General features: G+C 43.6%; 1 protein-coding gene across 3 annotated transcripts in view; it reads left to right on the forward strand.

Annotated features, from left to right (window-relative positions):
* CTNNA1 (catenin alpha 1) overlaps positions 1 to 18281 on the forward strand; it is a 119714-nt gene that overhangs the window by 26614 nt on the left and 74819 nt on the right. For all 3 annotated transcript variants that reach the window (XM_051793775.1, XM_051793776.1, XM_051793777.1), the window contains 2 exons: positions 1396 to 1662; positions 4724 to 4927. In XM_051793775.1, the coding sequence (XP_051649735.1) occupies positions 1396 to 1662; positions 4724 to 4927 (471 nt within the window). The remainder of the gene's footprint in view (positions 1 to 1395; positions 1663 to 4723; positions 4928 to 18281) is intronic.

The raw sequence follows: 18281 nt of genomic DNA on the forward strand, positions 1-18281 counted from the left end.
GCACAGCCTTTTCCAAGGGAGTGAGTGGTGATGCTCGTTAGTCTTGCACTGAAATGCCCATTTGAGAAGGGATTTAAATACCCTGTTTGTTATGGGTATGTTCTGTGTTTGGATGGCTTGTGCATAACCTTAAATTGCATGTGAAATTTGTTTTGTTCAACAGCGCTGGTGTGACTCATTCTTGTGTAGGTAAGTTTTCAAAAGAAAGCAGAGGTGTGGGCAGTTCCACTTATCAGGAATAGCATAATTCTTGTAAAACATTTTTTGCCTCTTTGTTCTGCTGATATGTACAAACCCAAATTGCTTATGCACCTCTGACACTTCTTGGGACTTTTTGCAGAGATTTATCTTAGAAAATAAACTGAGTACAGTCTAAAATGGATTGCCAGTTGGTTATGTATCTCAAATCTGATTGCAGTAAATGGGAGTAGGGTTGTGATGGCAATGCAATAAATGCTCCTAAACTGCTCTGTGATAGATTGTTCTGCACTATGGGAAGTGGTTGTACAAAATCTGTAAATCTGTATGCCTGCTTGGAGTGCCCTCCCTGCTTGGTGTGTACCTTACAGAGGTCACATATTGCCCATTCATTTTGAAGAGTCTGGCAGATTTTTTTTCTCCCCTTTTCTCAGTAAGGCAGTCCTCATCTTCCTTTTCGTCACCTCTTTGTTAGATTTAAGAGGTAACTTTAAAATTATGATGCTGCCAATAACTGTTCATTCTTCCTTTTATAAACTTGCTGCTTGTGCTGGACTCAGAAGCTGTATCTAATCAGAGTGCTTCTGTTCCAAAACAGAGGTGATGGTGCTTTAGAGAATTGCAACAGGGAGTGTTTGGGAAAAGACTTATGGACTTGCTCGCTAATCTTAAATTAGCAGTAATTATAGTCATTGGATTAATTTTGTCTCATTGGAGGTGAACAAGAAGTTGAATGAGATGATATATTTGTTCTTCTGAAATTAAGTACCCCGAGTCTCTTGAGATGAGTAAACGTCATCTTCTAGGTGTAATTAAAGAAAACATTCTGGTTGTGAGCCTGGGAGTTTAAATTAAAGATGATCTTGCTTCTCATCCACAAGTGCAAGACAGGGCAGCTTTCAAAATGCTGGTCTTGTGCTGCAGAGAGGAGCAAAAATCCAACGTCAGATTTTGAATTGTGGAGTTGTGAATTGCCCTACAGTTATGGTGGGTTTTGTCTTTATGAAGCTGTTGTGTTTTGCAATTAGTTGAGCCCTCAAGAATAAGAACACTCAATCAGCAGACAAATTTGAGCACACCAGGCAAAGAACCTGCCTGACTTTTGAAGATGCACAGAGATGGCGTGTGGATGTTAAACGTAGGGAACGTTCTCAAACGCTTTTTTTTTTTTTTTTTTCCCTTTAATTTTCCTAACAGGAATTGAAAGATGTGGGTCACCGTGACCAAATGGCAGCAGCCAGAGGAATTCTGCAGAAGAACGTTCCCATCCTGTACACGGCATCCCAGGCCTGCCTGCAGCACCCTGACGTTGCTGCCTACAAGGCCAACAGGGACCTGATCTACAAGCAGCTGCAGCAGGCGGTGACGGGCATCTCCAACGCCGCCCAGGCCACCGCCTCCGACGACGCTGCCCAGCAGCAGGGCGGGGGGGGAGAGCTGGCCTATGCTCTCAACAACTTTGATGTAAGTTCTGAACCCTTTCCGTTTGAAAAACAAAGTGGTAACTCGACACCTCGAGTGCTGTGTCCAGTTCTGGGCCCCTCAGCTCAGGAAGGATATTGAGGTCCTGGAGCAGGGCCAGAGGAGGGCAACAAGGCTGGGGAAGGGACTGGAGCACAAGTCCTATGAGGAGAGGCTGAGGGAGCTGGGGCTGTTCAACCTGGAGAAGAGGAGGCTCAGGGGAGACCTCCTGACTCTCTGCAACTCCCTGACAGGAGGGGGGAACCAGCTGGGGGTCAGGCTCTTTTCCCAGGCAACTCTCAGCAAGACAAGAGGGCTGGGTCTGGAGCTGTGCCAGGGGAGGTTTAGGTTAGATATTAGAAAGAATTTCTTTCTAGAGAGGGTGCTCAGCCATTGGAATGGGCTGCCCAGGGAAGTGGTGGATTCTCCGTCCCTGGAGGTTTTTAAGACAAGACTGGATGTGGCATCAGTGCCATGGGCTGGGAACCACAGCAGGGTTGGACCAAGATCTCAGAGGTCCCTTCCAACCCAGCTGATTCTGTGATTCTGTGATGTTTGTTTACCTGGTTTAGTGGCAGCAGCTGACTTCTATTTATATTGCCTGCAAGATCATTTTCTGCTGAAGTGCAGCAAGTCATAGGTAAAGTAAAAAAAAGTCTTTTTCCAAGCTAGGGTTGATGGAATATAGAAAGTTATCTATGTGGTTCTTGGTGATTGAAGGCTGTCAAATTAAACTAGCTCTGAAATAGCAGTTAGCCTACTGCTAACTTAGATGTAAGCCCTTGGTTTATTTGAAATTGATTATTTCATAATATATTTATGTAATGTATTCTTGTAGGTGACAGAAATGATTTATTAAAAGTGAATAATGTCTTTTGGAATTGCCCAAACTACGTATTGAGAGGGACATGAAGTGGGAAGTTTAATATGATATTTGGTTGGGGATGAAGTCATTTCACAATGATGTGTTGTACTGATCTGTCATGTTCTTTGTCTCATGTTCAGCACGTTGCTGAGGACAGCCATGCATTTTTACTGAGATCTCTTTCCTTTTGAAGCCAGGATTCTGTGTCTACCACTGTTTCAGCCTCTGAATTTTAAACACCTTACCTCGAGAACTCTATTTAATATTGCAAAGCCATCACTCAAAAGGCAATTAATAGTTGTGGTTTTGCCAGATTTTAATCACTGTCTCCTTTTCATTCTTACCACTCTTGTTCCTCCCTTTCTACCATGTTTCTTTTACCAGGATAAAATACTATTTGAGTTTTCCCTGTGCCTGGTGGGAAGCCTTTCTCTGTGATCTCTTGGGTAACAAGAGGATGTCATGGCTGTCTTGATCCTTGTGACTGACTTCAGTTTGAAGTCTGCCTTTCTTATTCTGTCAGCTGTGTGCTCTGTAAGCCTTAGGAGTGTGCCTCAGGTTCCCCTGAGGGACCACAGGGTCTCACAGGTACCTGTGGGAGGGGAAGGCAGGCCCTGCAGCAGCAGTGTCAGGGACTGACTTGGGTACGTAGAATTGCAGAAGCAATTCTGTTTAGATTTGTGGAATGGCTTATCCAGCTCAAACCATCTAACAAGATTTCTGATATATCACTCTGTTTTACTATACAAACCCTCCAATATATGGCTGGAGACTACTTTTTTGAGTGTTGCAGTTGGCATGAAGCTTGTGAGCTTTTAATTCCACTTTGTGGAGCTCTCTGCTAGCAGCAGTGCTTGATCAGCAGGCCAGCTCAGTGCACGGTGTGTGCAATAGCTCTGTCATCTCATCCTTGCCAAAGGAGGCTGACAAAACAAATGTGGTGAGGTTCTTGGCAGATGTTATCCCTTCACTTCATTTCCTGCTGCTGCTTGAGTGTTATTGTGCTCCTGTAATAGAGGCTTTGCACACACATGCCCCCACATACTCCAGTGATGGTAAAATATTAAATGGCTACCAGAAAATAACAAGCTGATTGTTATCTCTCCTTTCTGATAGTGCAGTCCATGCTACCATTGTATTAACTACATGGCTAAAAGCTTCAGGAAAAGTGAGGAGCATGTTGGAAAGCACATGTTGTGTTCTCATCCTGCTGTGATGGCTGAGTGGTTGCTCCGTTGGGATATGGAATGTACTGGCTGGCAGGAGAAGCAGTGGTTGTGTCGTGGCTGCTGAGCTTAGCTGGTGGACAAACTGAGAACTCCCAGCTCAAAAGACTTTGGGCATTCTCTTTTAATTAGCAAATCTTGCCCCTGTACTGGGAAGAAAACCCATCCAAACCCTAAACCAACCACCAAACCTTCAAATGGCCAAATAAGTTTTCTTTAAGAAATTAGAGACCTGTTGAAATAAATGACAGGCAAGTACTCAAAGGTGGTAAATCCTGCACAGCTGCTTCCTGGGCAACTTCCCTGGGTGGTGTGTTGGCCCCTTGAGAGCAGATACATCAGTGCTGCTGTTTCAGCCTTAAATCTCTTGGTATGCTTATGAATAGTCTGGCAAGATAAAACTGTGATAATTTTCCGTCATGAAGAAATTGATTTCTGTGCTGTTTGAAACCTTTGTGTTGATATTTTCCTGGGGAATTTTTGAGAGTAGAGTTGTATTTACCTGCCTAACAGCAAAGAGAAGGAAGACTGGACAAAGTAGGACAATGGAGCACCATATACAGGGCTAATTTTGGATGTTTGTTTTCTTGTTCATGATGGGATAATTATATCTGACAAGTTAACTAGTGAAGGCATGTCTGGATTGACATGTAGTTAGGAAGAGTTCTGTACTTTGAACCTTATTTGTGCTGGCACGTTCGATTTTTGCCATTCATGTAACGAGGCTTCCTGTGGCCAAGATTTGTTTAGCTGTCAAAGCAGCACAAGAAATGACTGACGATGTAATCTGCTGGGGAACCTCTTAGTAATTTTACAAAACTACTCATGAAAATCCTCCTCAGTGCCAAAATAGTGTCGTTTGCCTTTAAATGCCTGATCAGGGTGTTGCTCTAAGTGTTGGTTGTGTTGGTGACTTCTCAGTAGCTTGCTGCCTGGTCCGATCACTGATTTTGCAGAACCTTTCTTTTCCTAGAAACAAATTATTGTGGATCCATCGACCTTCAGCGAGGAGCGTTTCAGGCCGTCCCTGGAAGAGCGCCTGGAGAGCATCATTAGCGGCGCGGCGCTGATGGCTGACTCATCCTGCACACGTGATGACCGGCGGGAGCGCATCGTGGCCGAGTGTAACGCGGTGCGACAGGCCTTGCAGGACCTGCTCTCCGAGTACATGGGCAACGTGAGTGTCTCCGGCTCTGGTGGCTTCCTTTGGGTGGGCTTTAACTCTGTATGACAAGCTAAAATGTGGAATAGAAACTGCGTGTCTCAAAACTGGTTTGTTCTGGTCCAAACAGAGTTTGAAAGGTAAAGAATAGTCCCAGAAGGTTTGTCTTGAGGCAGGATGAAACTTACTTAAATCATCAATGATACTTATCTTAAAATTGATCTCTAATCTTCCAAGCAACTGTTATCATCATCAAGTGTTAACCCTTTGGCACTGCTTTTATTTCATGACTGTTAATGTTGGTTTTTATAGGAATTCAGTGGAATTAGTCTGTTTTTCCACCTTGGTTTACGTAAAGTAACAGGGCTTATGCAAAAAGTAGTACTTTGCTTCTGTTGACTCTTGGAAAGTAACTGTGTCATCTTTTTAGCTAAAGGCATAAATTGTCAGAATCAAGTTAGTTATTGTCGCTATTCAGTTTGAGTAGAGGTGATGTATGAAGTCAAATATTTAGTGAAGAATCCTGAGAGCAGTTTGGTATAAATATTGGGCTCTGAGCAGTTCTTTTCCAGTGTTTAGGCACTGAATGTGCACACACAGTACTGGAAGCCTGGGAGTGTTTCTGTGGTTGGAGTAAGTATCATATCACGCGGATGAGCTTCTGCATCTGAAGGCATCATGATATAATATCAGACTTTCTTCCCCTCCAGTGCTCCTTTGCTGTCCCAGCTCGCAGTCCCAGCGAGTTTTCATCTGAGTAACTTGCTGTGTTGAGAGGTGACTCGGGATATCATGATTGGCACTATATCTGGTCATTAAACTTGAATACTGTTAAAGCTGATTGTGGAAATAAAGTTGCAAAAATAGCAACAACTTAAGCAAACTATATGACTTGTAGAACTGTGGCAAGTAAAATTGTCTGAAGAAATGTTAATGGGAGTCTTATTTATGCTTTTGAACATGTTTGAGGTGAAAGTTCAGAGATACCTTTTTTAGACAGTAGGACTTATTTAGGAACCTCAATGTGTTAAGTACCTTAACTTCAAATCTTTTGGAAAAAATGACTTCAGTGCAGAGTAAAACTGGTCCAAAGGCTGCCATATGTGGGTTGGGGTGGCAGAATTTGGAGAACAGATGCAGTGTGTGGTAGAGAGAAAGGAAAACAAGGATTTCTGTTTACCAAAGACAAGGACAAAGTAATTGAACAAAACTGATGCAAGTCTGATGTAGCCTGCGGGCTGAGCAAGGTAATTCGTGTAGTCTCTCTTAATTGCTTGTGAAAGTAGCTTGTGCTCAGCACTGACACTTTGTAGAACTTCAGAGTGCAGCTGGGAAACAAAGCACCAGGTTGTGCCATTCTAAACTCCAGTGAGCAGGGTGTTTTATTAGTCTGTGAAGAAGCATCAGCAAAAATCCCTCAAACAAACGTGCTGCTGGTTTGGATGGAGCCCTGTCAGCATGACTGAGAATGGAGCAGCCACCAAAGGCTAACTGAACATGTGGAAGAGGTAAATACTCGGTCTTCCATGTAAGAGTTGGTGGCATTTGTCTCATTGAAAGTTGGTCAATACCCACGTGAGAGTGCAGAGCTGTGACTTCCTGTCCCAGAAATGCCTGTCCTCCTCCTCAGCCATGTGCTCTTGTCTCTGATACCAAGTTAAAGAATGTATTCCCTCCGTTATCTCCTTTAACACATTGTGAAATTAGTGGAGCATGCCGAATTTTTTAAAGTCACTGCTATGTTATGATTGTAGACAGTGTAGTTGGGGAAATGAGATTAGAAATTCAGTGAAATGGAGTGGAAAAAGCAATTGATAAATTATGGTGGAAATGTGGGATGGTGTGTAAAAATCCATACTGTAAACCCCTCCATGATTAAGCTAAAGAATGACTAATAGTTGGGAATCTAAGCAGTGAAAATGATGTGATACATCTACAGGAAGAGTAGGGATGTGCTGACTTAGAGTAGTGGCAGAGGAAATGTCATTTCATGTGTATGTGTGATATACCCACAGCTCCTGGGATGCTTTGCTCCAGTCTCCCTTTGAAGGAGGAAGTGAATTGGGCATTAAATCTGTTAATTGCACAGCACTTGCTGTGCATCATAAATCCTATCCAAGTGCTAGAGTAAGAGGTATTTATTGGCCAAGTGTAAAAATTCAGAGGGAGGATTGGATGAGGAGTACACTGCAAAGGCAGAAGCACAGGAATGCCTTGAGGCAGATTCCCCTTTAGTTTTTAATGCCTTCTCTTTTAGTGACTTCCTCTAGCTTTTGGGTTTTCTTTCAGATCTCTGGCAATAACAAGACTGTTTCCTAGATAGCTTATAACTCAGTTTAATGTTTTGGACCCAGACTTTAACTGTTTGTGTTCCTGTCCTTGAGGATCTGTAAGTCTGCAAGCGTTGGAAGCTGTGTTACGGTGTGTGGCAAAGCTTTAGCTAAATAACAGTTTTTGGAAATAAACTGAATTGTAGGATCTCTTGGCATCTGCTGGCATGGTGATGGATTCTGTGATTGTGCAAGGGCAAGATTTGCTTCTTCAGTAGTTTGTTACAGAAGTTTGAATCCCCTTTTTCTTAGATTGGTGTCTGTTATTTCATTTCCCACCTAACACACCTATTCTGCCCTTTTCAAGAGCAGTCCAACTAAATTTGGTACATCAAGGCCAGTATCCTGTCATGACAGTGGTCAGTAGTGGATCCTGCAAGCAAAAGGACAGGAACAAGGGAGGTGTGTAGTTTTACTTACCCCACGTATCCCCCAGGTGCTGGCATTCTGCAGCTCAGGCACTTCCAGAGCTGGCATTGCTGACTGCATTTAATGGCTCTTGATGGACTTTTCCCTGTAATTTCTTTCTGAACCCTTATAAACTTACAGCATCCATAATCTTCCTTGACATGGAGTTCTGCTTAAATGGGTGCTGTGTGAAGAAACAGCTTTTGTTTTCAAGCAGAACAACCTTGTGCCCCTTCTGTTGGATGTTTCCTTCGTCTCAGTTAGGAAAAGACCCTGAGCAGCTACTCCTTGCCCATGTTTTTCTATGCCACTTAATGTTGTTTTAGAGCCATAGCATGTAGGAGACATTTTTGTCTTAGCTTCCCCAGAATGAAGTGTCTTAGTTTAATTAGATCTTGCCATAAACGAGATACTCAACACCTCCTCTCAGCTCTGGCTGTGTCCTTGTTATTATTATTTAGCCAAGTCCTGTGGACTAGTCAGCATCTGGTGTGGTAGTGGCTGTCTCCTTGTGTAGATCCACTTGGAAAATCCAGCTCCTGTGGCCCAGGAAAGTTCTGGGATGAGAATTGCAGCATGTGACATGACAGTGACTGGGAGATGAGTTTCAGAAGTGTGGCTCATGTAAGCCAAAATGCTGGTGTGGTCACGTTCCACCATCTCCTTCTGGACCTTGTTTGGATCTTCACACTTACGTTGAGGTTTAGGGACCAGAGCTGCCTTGGCTGTTCAGAATTTGGGCAGTGTTTTGATTTCTGGTTTTGTTGTGTAGCCCTGAACTAATGATGCCTAACACTGACAGCTGCTGAGCACGGAGGGAGCTCCATGAACAGCTGCCCTCAGAAGGATTTAGCTTCTGAGCCGTGGTGGCAGGAGGCTGTTTCTGTGGGTATTGAGATGGGCTTTCATTACCAATGTCCACTGAGCATCATCGACCACTTGATGGCCCAACCCCTTGGTTTATAAGCCACATTCCTTAAAATGCCATCTGTTCATCTCTTAATTGTGGCATCTGATGCTATAGCTTTCCCCCCTCCTCTTGCACTTCACCAGGGGGAGCTGTTTTCCTTTATAGATTTTGCTCACTTCTCACAATTCCAACAGAAAATAGTTTTCCTTTTTAAACTTGCATTGCAGATCCGTCCTGGATTGAAATAGCAAACATGGATGTTTATTTGCATTTGGAAGAAGGGGAAGGCCTAAAAGAATTCATTACTGTTTCTGACTAGTGCTGTAAAAGCAGAGTAGTCCAAGGTCTTAGTTCTGGGATCAACTGCCCAGAATGCAGTAAGTTGACCACATCAGTTGTAGCTAAGTTTGTAATATAACTCACAGATGGCCAGATCTAGATCTTTGTGTGATCTGTGGCAGTCAGGCATTCTTGGTGTGTATTTTATTAATTAAATGAAAAAGTGTCAAAGCATATTTGAGTTTAGTTGGATATCAATTCCAGACTTAGGTAGGCCAAGAGGACAGAGTAAAGCATCTAATTGAGTAATGTCAATATTAACAGTGCACCAATGAAGAAGTTAATAGGAAATACAAGAAAATACAATGGAAACAGTTTTTTGTGTCTAACTCTATGATCTTGTGTGGGGGTACATGTTGACTGGTTACAGTTTGCCCTAAATAGAAAATATCAAGCAGTGTATTTTTAGATACTACTACCAATTTATCCCACTTTGCCTTTGCACTGGCAGCTGGTGCAATTCCTCTCCCAGTGCAGAGCAGGTACACTCACCATCTCTGCTTTTCTGTACTGTGCTACTCAGCTCTGCCTCTAAGTTAACATAACTGCAATGAATATACATGGATATCTGAGGTACTGAAAGCAAATGCATAAAAAAAGAACAGTGGGCTGACAGCTGAAATATTTCTGTGTTTCTGAGAAGCTGGTATGTAGAACAGAGAGGTAAGAAAATGTGTCCACTGACACAAATCCACAAACTTCAAGTCATGACAGGTACATTGTCTCTACTGTAGCTCTCTGGGGGTGTTATTAGGGCAGGACTTGGGCAGCTCGCCTCGATGTCAGCTGTGTCACACATGGTAAACCCAGGAGATGGTGGGTTGGGGCTGGGCTTTGAAGCTGGTTTTTGGGGTTTAGTAGGGTAAGGAAGCGCAGGCCGTGCTCTCAAAACGTAACCAGCAGTTCCCAGTCTGCTCTCAGTGTGCCTTGAGCTTGCAGAAGACATCAGTTACCTGATTGACACATAAGACTGGAAATAAAAACTTCCTTAAGCTTTTGCCAGTCTGTTTTTATTGCCTGATGTGAGAGCCCTGCAGGGTGGGGACGGGTGGGCTCCTCTCCACGAGCCATCTGGAGCAGCGGTCGGAGGTGTCCTGCCCTGCTTCATGTGCACAGGGACATGCAGAGAGCTCTCACACTAAGTCTGTTCTGCACCCCATGAATTTCTAATGCATACAGCAACCCTTCTCATACACACACCAGTAACTGGGCCATGTACAGCATAAATGTTGTCAGGAGTTGTAGTTTGGCTAATAGAGAATGCGAACCTGGAGCCCTGTAGTGTACCACATGCTCTTGTACAATAAAATCCCTTGTTACTACATTTGGAAATGATAAATCACGTTACATAAAGTAGCTTGACAGGTCCCATTTCAATGGGAATCTTAATGCTTTCATATTAACATTCTGACTGTGTCCTTGACTGTCTGGATTGCATTAGAGGTGCTTGGCAGCAAATAGAGAAAAGCCATTGGGAGCTGGTTTCAGAGCAGGCATTCCAGGCACACATCATTTCAGGATGGTTTGGGGGTTTTTTTCCCCTCCCAGTTTCCATCTTCTCTTTGACCTCAAGTGGTTGAGTACCACAACTGGATCTGTTTGGGAGTGTGGGTTGTACTTCTTTTAGTGTTAGATTTTAATTGAACTTACACTGGTATGGCACAACTTTGAAGGTGGTTGAAGCCCCGGCTGCCTCAGGAACTCTTGCAGGCCAGCAAGAGTTTGGATCTCGGGGTGTCTGAAGGGAGGTCTCAGCACTTCTGGTTTTAGGCTTGGTGAACTCATAGCTTGCTAAATGCTTGTTTTGCACCCTTGTGTCTGTGTTCAGTGCTCTTACGGAAATGTACTGCTCCAAACAAGTGCTGTTTCCTCGATCTTAATTGCACTGTTTTGTTTTTCTTCCCTGAGCTTCTTTGAGCATCTCTGATGCTTGAAAGTGATTGGGCAGCAAAGTGCCTGGCTTATCTATTCAATATCTGCTGGGAGAAATCATTTGTCTTCAGAACTACCAGCAAAGGTTATTTCTACTCCTGACGCACTTGCAATTTACGGAATGGAGATGTGTTTTCATTATAAACTTGCCTATTAATAATGTTGATCCACAGCTTTCTGTGCCCATCAAGGATCCAAGCTTGGAAAGGAACACATGTGAATTTTCACATGACGGTAAAGATCATTTATAGCAAGTATCTATATACTGAAAGGGCTCTTGCACAGCCCTTCTAATGAAAGCATCTGTTTCTGTGGAAATAGATGTGAATTAAAATGGCACAGTGATCTGTGTTGATGATAAAGATGCTGATAAAAATTCTGCCTTGAGATAATCTACACTTTCCTTTTTAATATTGTTTGTCAGTTTAAGATGCCTGAATGCTGATGTGATGGACGTGGTTTGAAAGCCTGGATGGGTTTTCCTGTCATGGACTTTGCTGCTCAGTAGAGAGCCGTGCTGTTATGCTGGGCTCTAATTTCCATAGACATTATCAGTTTGACAAAGCTGCTGCTTTTAAAAACAGAACACTTCTGAAGTGATAGAGGTTTTAAGTTTAATGCTTACAGGCTGCCACAGAGTAAATAATTCAGCATCCTTGAAGTGAAGCCTGACGAAGATGATGAGAATTTCTCACTGCGTCAGTCGGGCATTTTCGGGCCACAGAAAAGAGCTTCCAGGTTGTTCACCCAACACCTTCCTGCTCTGGGACTTAGTGTGGGGTGTGTTTTCAGGAGGCATTCTGGCAACTTTTACTTCTTTGGGAGCAATACAGCGGCCTATGGAAATAAACAGATTTGAGAGCCTTGTGAGCTCTGGGTTTTAAAGCTCTTCGGAGCTCCCTGTCATTCCAGTGGTTACCCTGCATGTGCGTGGGAGATCGCTGGTTTAGAGGTGCCAAACAGCTCGGGTTACTTGGCCCTGGATGGGGGGAGGGCAGCACATGTGGGCTCCAGTTGTTTGCCATGGGTGGGGGTACGTGTCAGACTCTGCTGAGGCTGCCAGGACATTGATGTCAGTGGCGCAGCTTGGAAGTCCTGGACACTGTTTCAGGCCCAAAACAGTTTTTGTGTCTGCAGTGAGAATGCACTGTTTAAAGAAGCTTATGGCTGGCTTAGTGCCTCCTGAAAGAAACCTAGAAAAGCCCACCATTCACCTCAGGTCTGGTTCTAGCATGAGCTTAGCAGTCTATTGAAATCTTAAATTATTGCTGCTCTCCATCCACTCACTGCCTTCAGCCTTTGCTGCTCGCTTGGTGCAGAACTGCTAGAGAGAACTCTGTTGAGTTGAATAGTTCTGACAGTAGTTGGGACTTAGTCTGAGCTGCCTTGTACAGCAGAACTCACCCTTGCAGCCTTTCTATGCTTTGCAGCACTTTTGTTGTAGACTCTTAATATATGTAAAAGGAGGAAGGTTGCTGCTCTCACTTACAGTGCTCACTGCAGCCATGTGTGCAGGAGAACTGAACTCTAATGCTGTCTCTACATGTGGGAATTGAATCCTGTGAATACCTGTAGTGGCAGTGAAGGTTTCCAACCTACTTGATCCCTCCTTTCCTCCCCTACCCCTTTAGTTTTATACTGGTGAAACTTCAGGTTGTTCCTTTCTTGTTAGACATATATCCATCTCTAATGTTAGCACATGTAACACATATCTAATCTTCTCATATTACCTTATGAATCCAGACCTTTCTAATTCTTATGTTGATGAAATAACATTTAAGATGGTGGAAAGAAGACCTGAAATAATGTGTACACACTTGTTTGTGATGTGGTGGTTGGCATCTAGCAGTGTTTTACTCCCGTTGAGCTGTAAATCATTTTGCATAAATATGCTCTAATGCTATGCACTGATTCTGCTTTAACATTTTGTGGGTTATGACTTAATTCGTTTGAACTGTACTGTTTTGTAGGAAAATATTTGAACTTTATCTGCCCATGTAAGATTAAATATATAGTCACCCGTAATGAAACTCCATTTGGTGATACTTGAGTAGTCTCTCAAAGTCAAAATCAAGGAGTAGGGATGGAATGGAGCATGTACATTTGCAGTGTCTGCTGATCTGTGGATAAACAGTCTTTTAGCCTCTAGCAGGATCATGCTCTCAGTGTGCAGAAGTATTACACACACAACTGGGCTTTTAAATTCCTCTTGTCGGAGGAGAGGGATGATGGAATTATTACAAAGCTGGAATACCATGGCTCTTGTATTGTAACAAAATACTTGCATCTCAAGTCCTGAACTTCCCCTTTTCTCTTTTGCCTTGATCTAATAAAAACTCTGGATGTAGTTCCTGTCCATCTGCAAGATGGAATTCAGCAGATAATGAAGGGAGAGAATGAGGACAGTTCTGTCCCTGTGAGTGTCTGGTACCACTTCATCTTTTTTACAGACCGTACCACAGGTGTTAGAGGTCTTGATGGAAACCTGGATATTCTGTTCTGGATGTGGATTTATTGTCTAGACTGTGCTCTTGCTTAACTTGGTTTATCCTGTGTAAAAAAGCTGATGTTCTGTAACGCTCATAGTGTGTCCTGGAGCTTTAGACCTTCTTTGTCCCAGAAAGTCAACAGGATCAATATAGAATAATTAGCATTTGTGGCTTATCCAAGTAGTGGCAGCCCTCTGGAATTTAAATAGAGGCAGAAGAGTGACTTAATCTTTCTCATGTCTGAGGAAAGGATGAGAGTTAAGCTGTATCTTGGAAAGCTGTTGAAATAGAGGAGAGAACTTTGGCACTGGGGCATGTTCCTTTAACAGGAGGGACAGGAGGTAGAGGACAAACAGCAGAGCCAGCTTGTGTATGCCAGAGTTAAAAACCTTCTGCTCCAGCTCTATGAAAACATTGACTTTATGACTTCGGAGACTGTATACTCAAAAATTATTCTTGCTGAACAGGCATTCTAGAAAAGTGGTTTCTTTACAATCACAACAGCAAACCACAGACTGTCAGGCCAGGAGCTGCCTGGCAAAGCTGGGCTAAAAGGTGCATTTTTCTCAGTGCCAACTAAAAAAGTTTTCCCTCAGCATCAGGCCACAAGGGAAAAACCAAGGCATGTGCAAAATTGGCAGAAGGCAGTGAAGAAGAAAACTCAGATGGTTCTGAGCTTGCTTTCACAAAATATCTGTGCCTTTCACAAGTGGAGGGTGTGGTTTTTTTTAATCATCTGTGTGTCAGGTTGAACACAAATGTTGTGCCATGTGCAGCTGCTCGTGGATTTTTGGCTTTCATGTTAACCTCTGACTCTCAGGAAACAAGGTTTTTGCCTTTCTTTGGGTGCTCTGCTGCTGCCATATGTGGCCAGAAAAAGCACATTTCTTTTCAGCTCAGAATCCCTTCAGTGTGCCTGAGGTGCTGTCAGCTGTGCTTTACTGAATATGATAACTTGAATTGATGTTATCAGTTACTGTATGAAACCTGCAGGAAGATCTGGGGAAATGAAGCCTGGTAGCTCTTTGGGGGGGGGGAAGGCTCTGAAAACAGAAGGTTCTAGGTTTAGAAGTGGTTCAGCTTTGTAGGTGTGATATCTTGAGAGTGAAGTATGTGTGGGGCAAAGGAAACATGGATGATGAGGGAATGTGCAGTGGAGTAACTGGAGAGAGATGAGCAGCAGTTCCTGGGGGTGCAGGACAGGTCAGTCTGGGTGTTTGCAGACCCTCAGATCAGCTCAGCAAGGCTCAGGTGCCCTTGGGTGGGGGTTTCTGGCCACCCAGCCCTTTCTGCTTCAGGTCTCCTCCAGAGTGTCCTTCTAGCTTGCTTTTCTGCTGCTGGTTTTAGGGAATTTATTTTGACCTTGTATTTAAAAGATGGATCGCTTTAAAGAAAAAAGACACTTTTTGTTACCTTTGATTGAATTTTGGACTAAGGTTCTCACTGCAAGTGAGGCAGGCACCCTTTCCCTCCCATTTTTGGATTTTTTTTTAATACAATGACAGATGAAGATTTGTCTGTGAGACATAGGGACAGTTTGGGGGTGTGGGGACACTGACTATCCTAAACTATTCAAGACTTCAAATAATTCTGATACTGTTAAATTTCTTTTCATGTTGTCTTTATATGAATGTAGTTGCATAATATCTCTCAAAATTAAAATACACACAGAAATATTAAGGAATGCTGTAGATCCTGAAGTATCATCCAGCAGTTTCTTCAAGACACCCATCTCATTATGTGCTTGAGACTTTGCTCTATTTTGAAGTTTCTTTTCTGATATTAACTTATGACTTGCAACACTGGCATATGATGCTTTTAAAAAAACTGTTTCCTGAATAGGAAACCCTGGGACTTGTTTGTAGCACTCAGAGTTTGTCCTGTGTCTTGTGTTGCAAGGTTTGGATGGAGGCTTCCCAGCAGCTGAATTGCAGCTGTGAATGTTCCTAAGTCAGATACCTCCATTTCCATGCTGTCCTCATGTTTTTTAACCCAATACTCTGCACTGCTTTTAAGTATGCATTAATTTTGTTCAAAACCTCTTGACTAAACCCCAGAATTAATGCAATTAATTCTGCTTGTGTAGAGGTTGAGCAACTGGCCATGTGGTATTGCCCAGGTGGCTTCTGCATCTGTGGCTGCAACTTCATTTCTCTCTTTCCAAAGGGTTTGTGTATCCCCCCACCTCACCACTCAGCTCCTTGGATTGTGAAGGGAGAAGTGGGTAATGTGGGGCTGGCTTGCTCTCCCCTGCTGTGCCTTTGAAGCTCTCCTTTGAGGACTGTCTTTATTGAGTCATTTTGGTGGAAGAAGGTGACTCAAGAGCTCTGATGTCAAGCACAAAATAAGACTGCAGCCATATCACTTGATACTGTTCCCCTTAAATGCCAAATTGTGAATTTCCTTAGAGGCAGAATGAGTTTTTGGGCATCTCTCCAGGAGTCAAAGAATCCCAATTCTAGAGGTCACTGGACTGAAAAAAGCCAAGAAAACAAGAAGTTAATGCAGAAATAACTGAGGAGAAAGAAGCTAAAAGCCCTTCTGCCTCATACCTGAGCAGTTGACTCCTTTGGAGCTGATGACCTGCATGATGGGCACGTTGGCTCCTGTGGGACCTCTTAGCTGAGGAAGGCAAGGTCTTCACAAATAAATACAGCAGGTGATGTTCTGGGGTTGTGAGGGTGGGCTCTCTGGTAGCTGCAGGTGAGGTGGCTGCCCAGGCTCACCTGGGTGTTGTGGGCTCCTGCTGATCTCCCACTGTTGTCACACAGCTTTCCTCACCCTGACAGGCTGCTCCTGGATATGCAGATACCCAGGGACTCAGCTGTGGGAGCAGTAAGTGGGGAGATCCTGTGAGGAACATGTGTGTAGTGAACAAGGTGATAATTAAGCAAATCTTCATGTCCTGGTACTCCTCATGTACTCGTGTGAAGGCTTATTCACAGAGACAGTAAAACTGGCTTTTTGGTGACAGGTGCTGAATTCTCCAAACTGCCTCTAAATTTTTATCCCCAGCCAGTTCTTGTAGTGCTGAGGAAACGTGTCCTCTCACTCCCTCCCAAATTATGGGTACCCTCAGCTGGACTTTAGGAAGTGTTTTTTTAGAGAGCACAACTACATCAAGTACACAGGGCACTTGTATCCCCTGGGAGTATTCCTGGTGTTATTTCCAGTGAATTAATTACTCTGTGTGTTTTGTAAACTTGCTCTATGGCTTTGGTTTTATTACCCACTTGTGGAGCAGTGCCTGTGTAAAGGGAAGGGTGCTTTCAGTGCTAGACTGCAGTGAAGTGTATATTCAGTTACAGCTTATTTCTGAGTTTAACCAGCTGGGTTTTTCAGATTACTCTCAGTTTAAGTACCTTCAATTTCCCTGTTTTTCCGTGCCAGATTTTGCAGTTCTGTAGATTACTTCTATTTGTTTTGGGTAGCTGTTACTTTATTATCTATCTAATGCTAATTTAAATCATCTATCTAATGATTTCTTAACAATTAGAGACTAATACAATAAAAATCTTAAATGCCTCTGCATCCCATAGTGCTCTGCTTTGCTTTCCTTCCCTTCCTTTTCCTGAACATTTAGGTGATGTCACCTTCCCATTCCACCTCAGATGTGCTGACTGTTCCTAAATGGTTTATTTCCTTTGACATTCGTTTTCTTTTGAAGAAGGGCAACCACTTTGTATGTGTCAGGCTTGTGCTGGAATTTTAAATACTTTAATGCATTCTTATTATCTGCAAGGGTGGCTGCCTAATTAGTTAGCTTAGTAAATAATGGCTTGGTGATGCCTCTGTAAGAAATGAAGTTACACATGCCATGTTCTCAGTGCTTTTTAATCTCACACAGTGCCCCGGTGAGTCACTTGCTTTGGGTAAGTGGAGATGATGAGAATGAGGTTGTTGGCTTCCTTTAGTGCACTCAGAGCCATCCCCCTCCTGGGCAGCCAGGCTTCCAAGCTGTTTTGTCTTCTCAGGACCTTCACTTGCCTCCACAGATGCTCCACCTGCAGAGCTGCTCCAGCCCTGGGGAACAGCACAGGGAGGACATGGAGCTGCTGGAGAGAGTCCAGAGGAGGCACCAAGATATCAGAGGGATGGAGCAGCTCTGCTGGGAGGAAAGGCTGGGAGAGTTGGGATTGTTCAGCCTGGAGAAGAGAAGCTTTGGGGTGACCTGATTGTGGCCTTCCAGTGCCTGAAGGAACCAAGAGGAAAGATGGAGAGAGACTATTGACAAGGACCTGGAGTGCCAGGACAAGGGGGAATGGCTTCAAATTGCCAGAGGGCAGGGTTAGATGGGATATTGGGAAGAAATTTTCCCCTGTGAGGGTGGGGAGGCCCTGGCACAGGTTGCCCAGAGAAGCTGTGGCTGCCCCTGGGTCCCTGGAAGTGTCCAAGGCCAGGTTGGACGGGGCTTGGAGCAACCTGGGCTAGTGGAAGGTGTCCCTGCCCATGGCAGGGGGTGGGACTTGGATGATCTTTAAGGTCCCTTCCAACCCAGGCCATTTTATGATGGAGAGGAGGTACTGCTGTTCTTGGTGCTGGTGAGGCTTGAGGTTCTTAGTCAGTTTTTGATGCTGTTTCTGGTTTTTAATGCCTATTGCTTCCCATCAAGGGCAACTTGATACCTGGTTTCTTTGTTGCTGTATTGCAGGTCAAGGCTGCTGAATCCCTTCCTAAAGGAAGTACTTAAAAATCTGTTGCAAATTAAAGCTATTTATATTTCTAATAATGAATAAAGGATACATTAATTCAAACTTTTAATGTCTTGTGACTGTATTGGTAGGATTGGTTTATTATCTGTTTCTCCAAGCTGTCTTGCCAGGAGTTAGGTGGCTTTATTCCCAGATTTATAATGCATTCTCTTCCTCTTGGAAAGGGCATATGCTGTCTTGGCTCACTGGTTTTAATTTGAGTTTTGCAGGGGTCTGTGTTGTTCCAATTTCAGTTGTTCTATTTCTAAA

This window comes from Manacus candei, unplaced genomic scaffold (genome assembly GCF_025592945.1).
Source record: "Manacus candei isolate 608988 ecotype Guabito, Panama unplaced genomic scaffold, ASM2559294v1 h1tg000037l, whole genome shotgun sequence".
Classification (NCBI taxonomy): Eukaryota; Metazoa; Chordata; class Aves; order Passeriformes; family Pipridae; genus Manacus; species Manacus candei.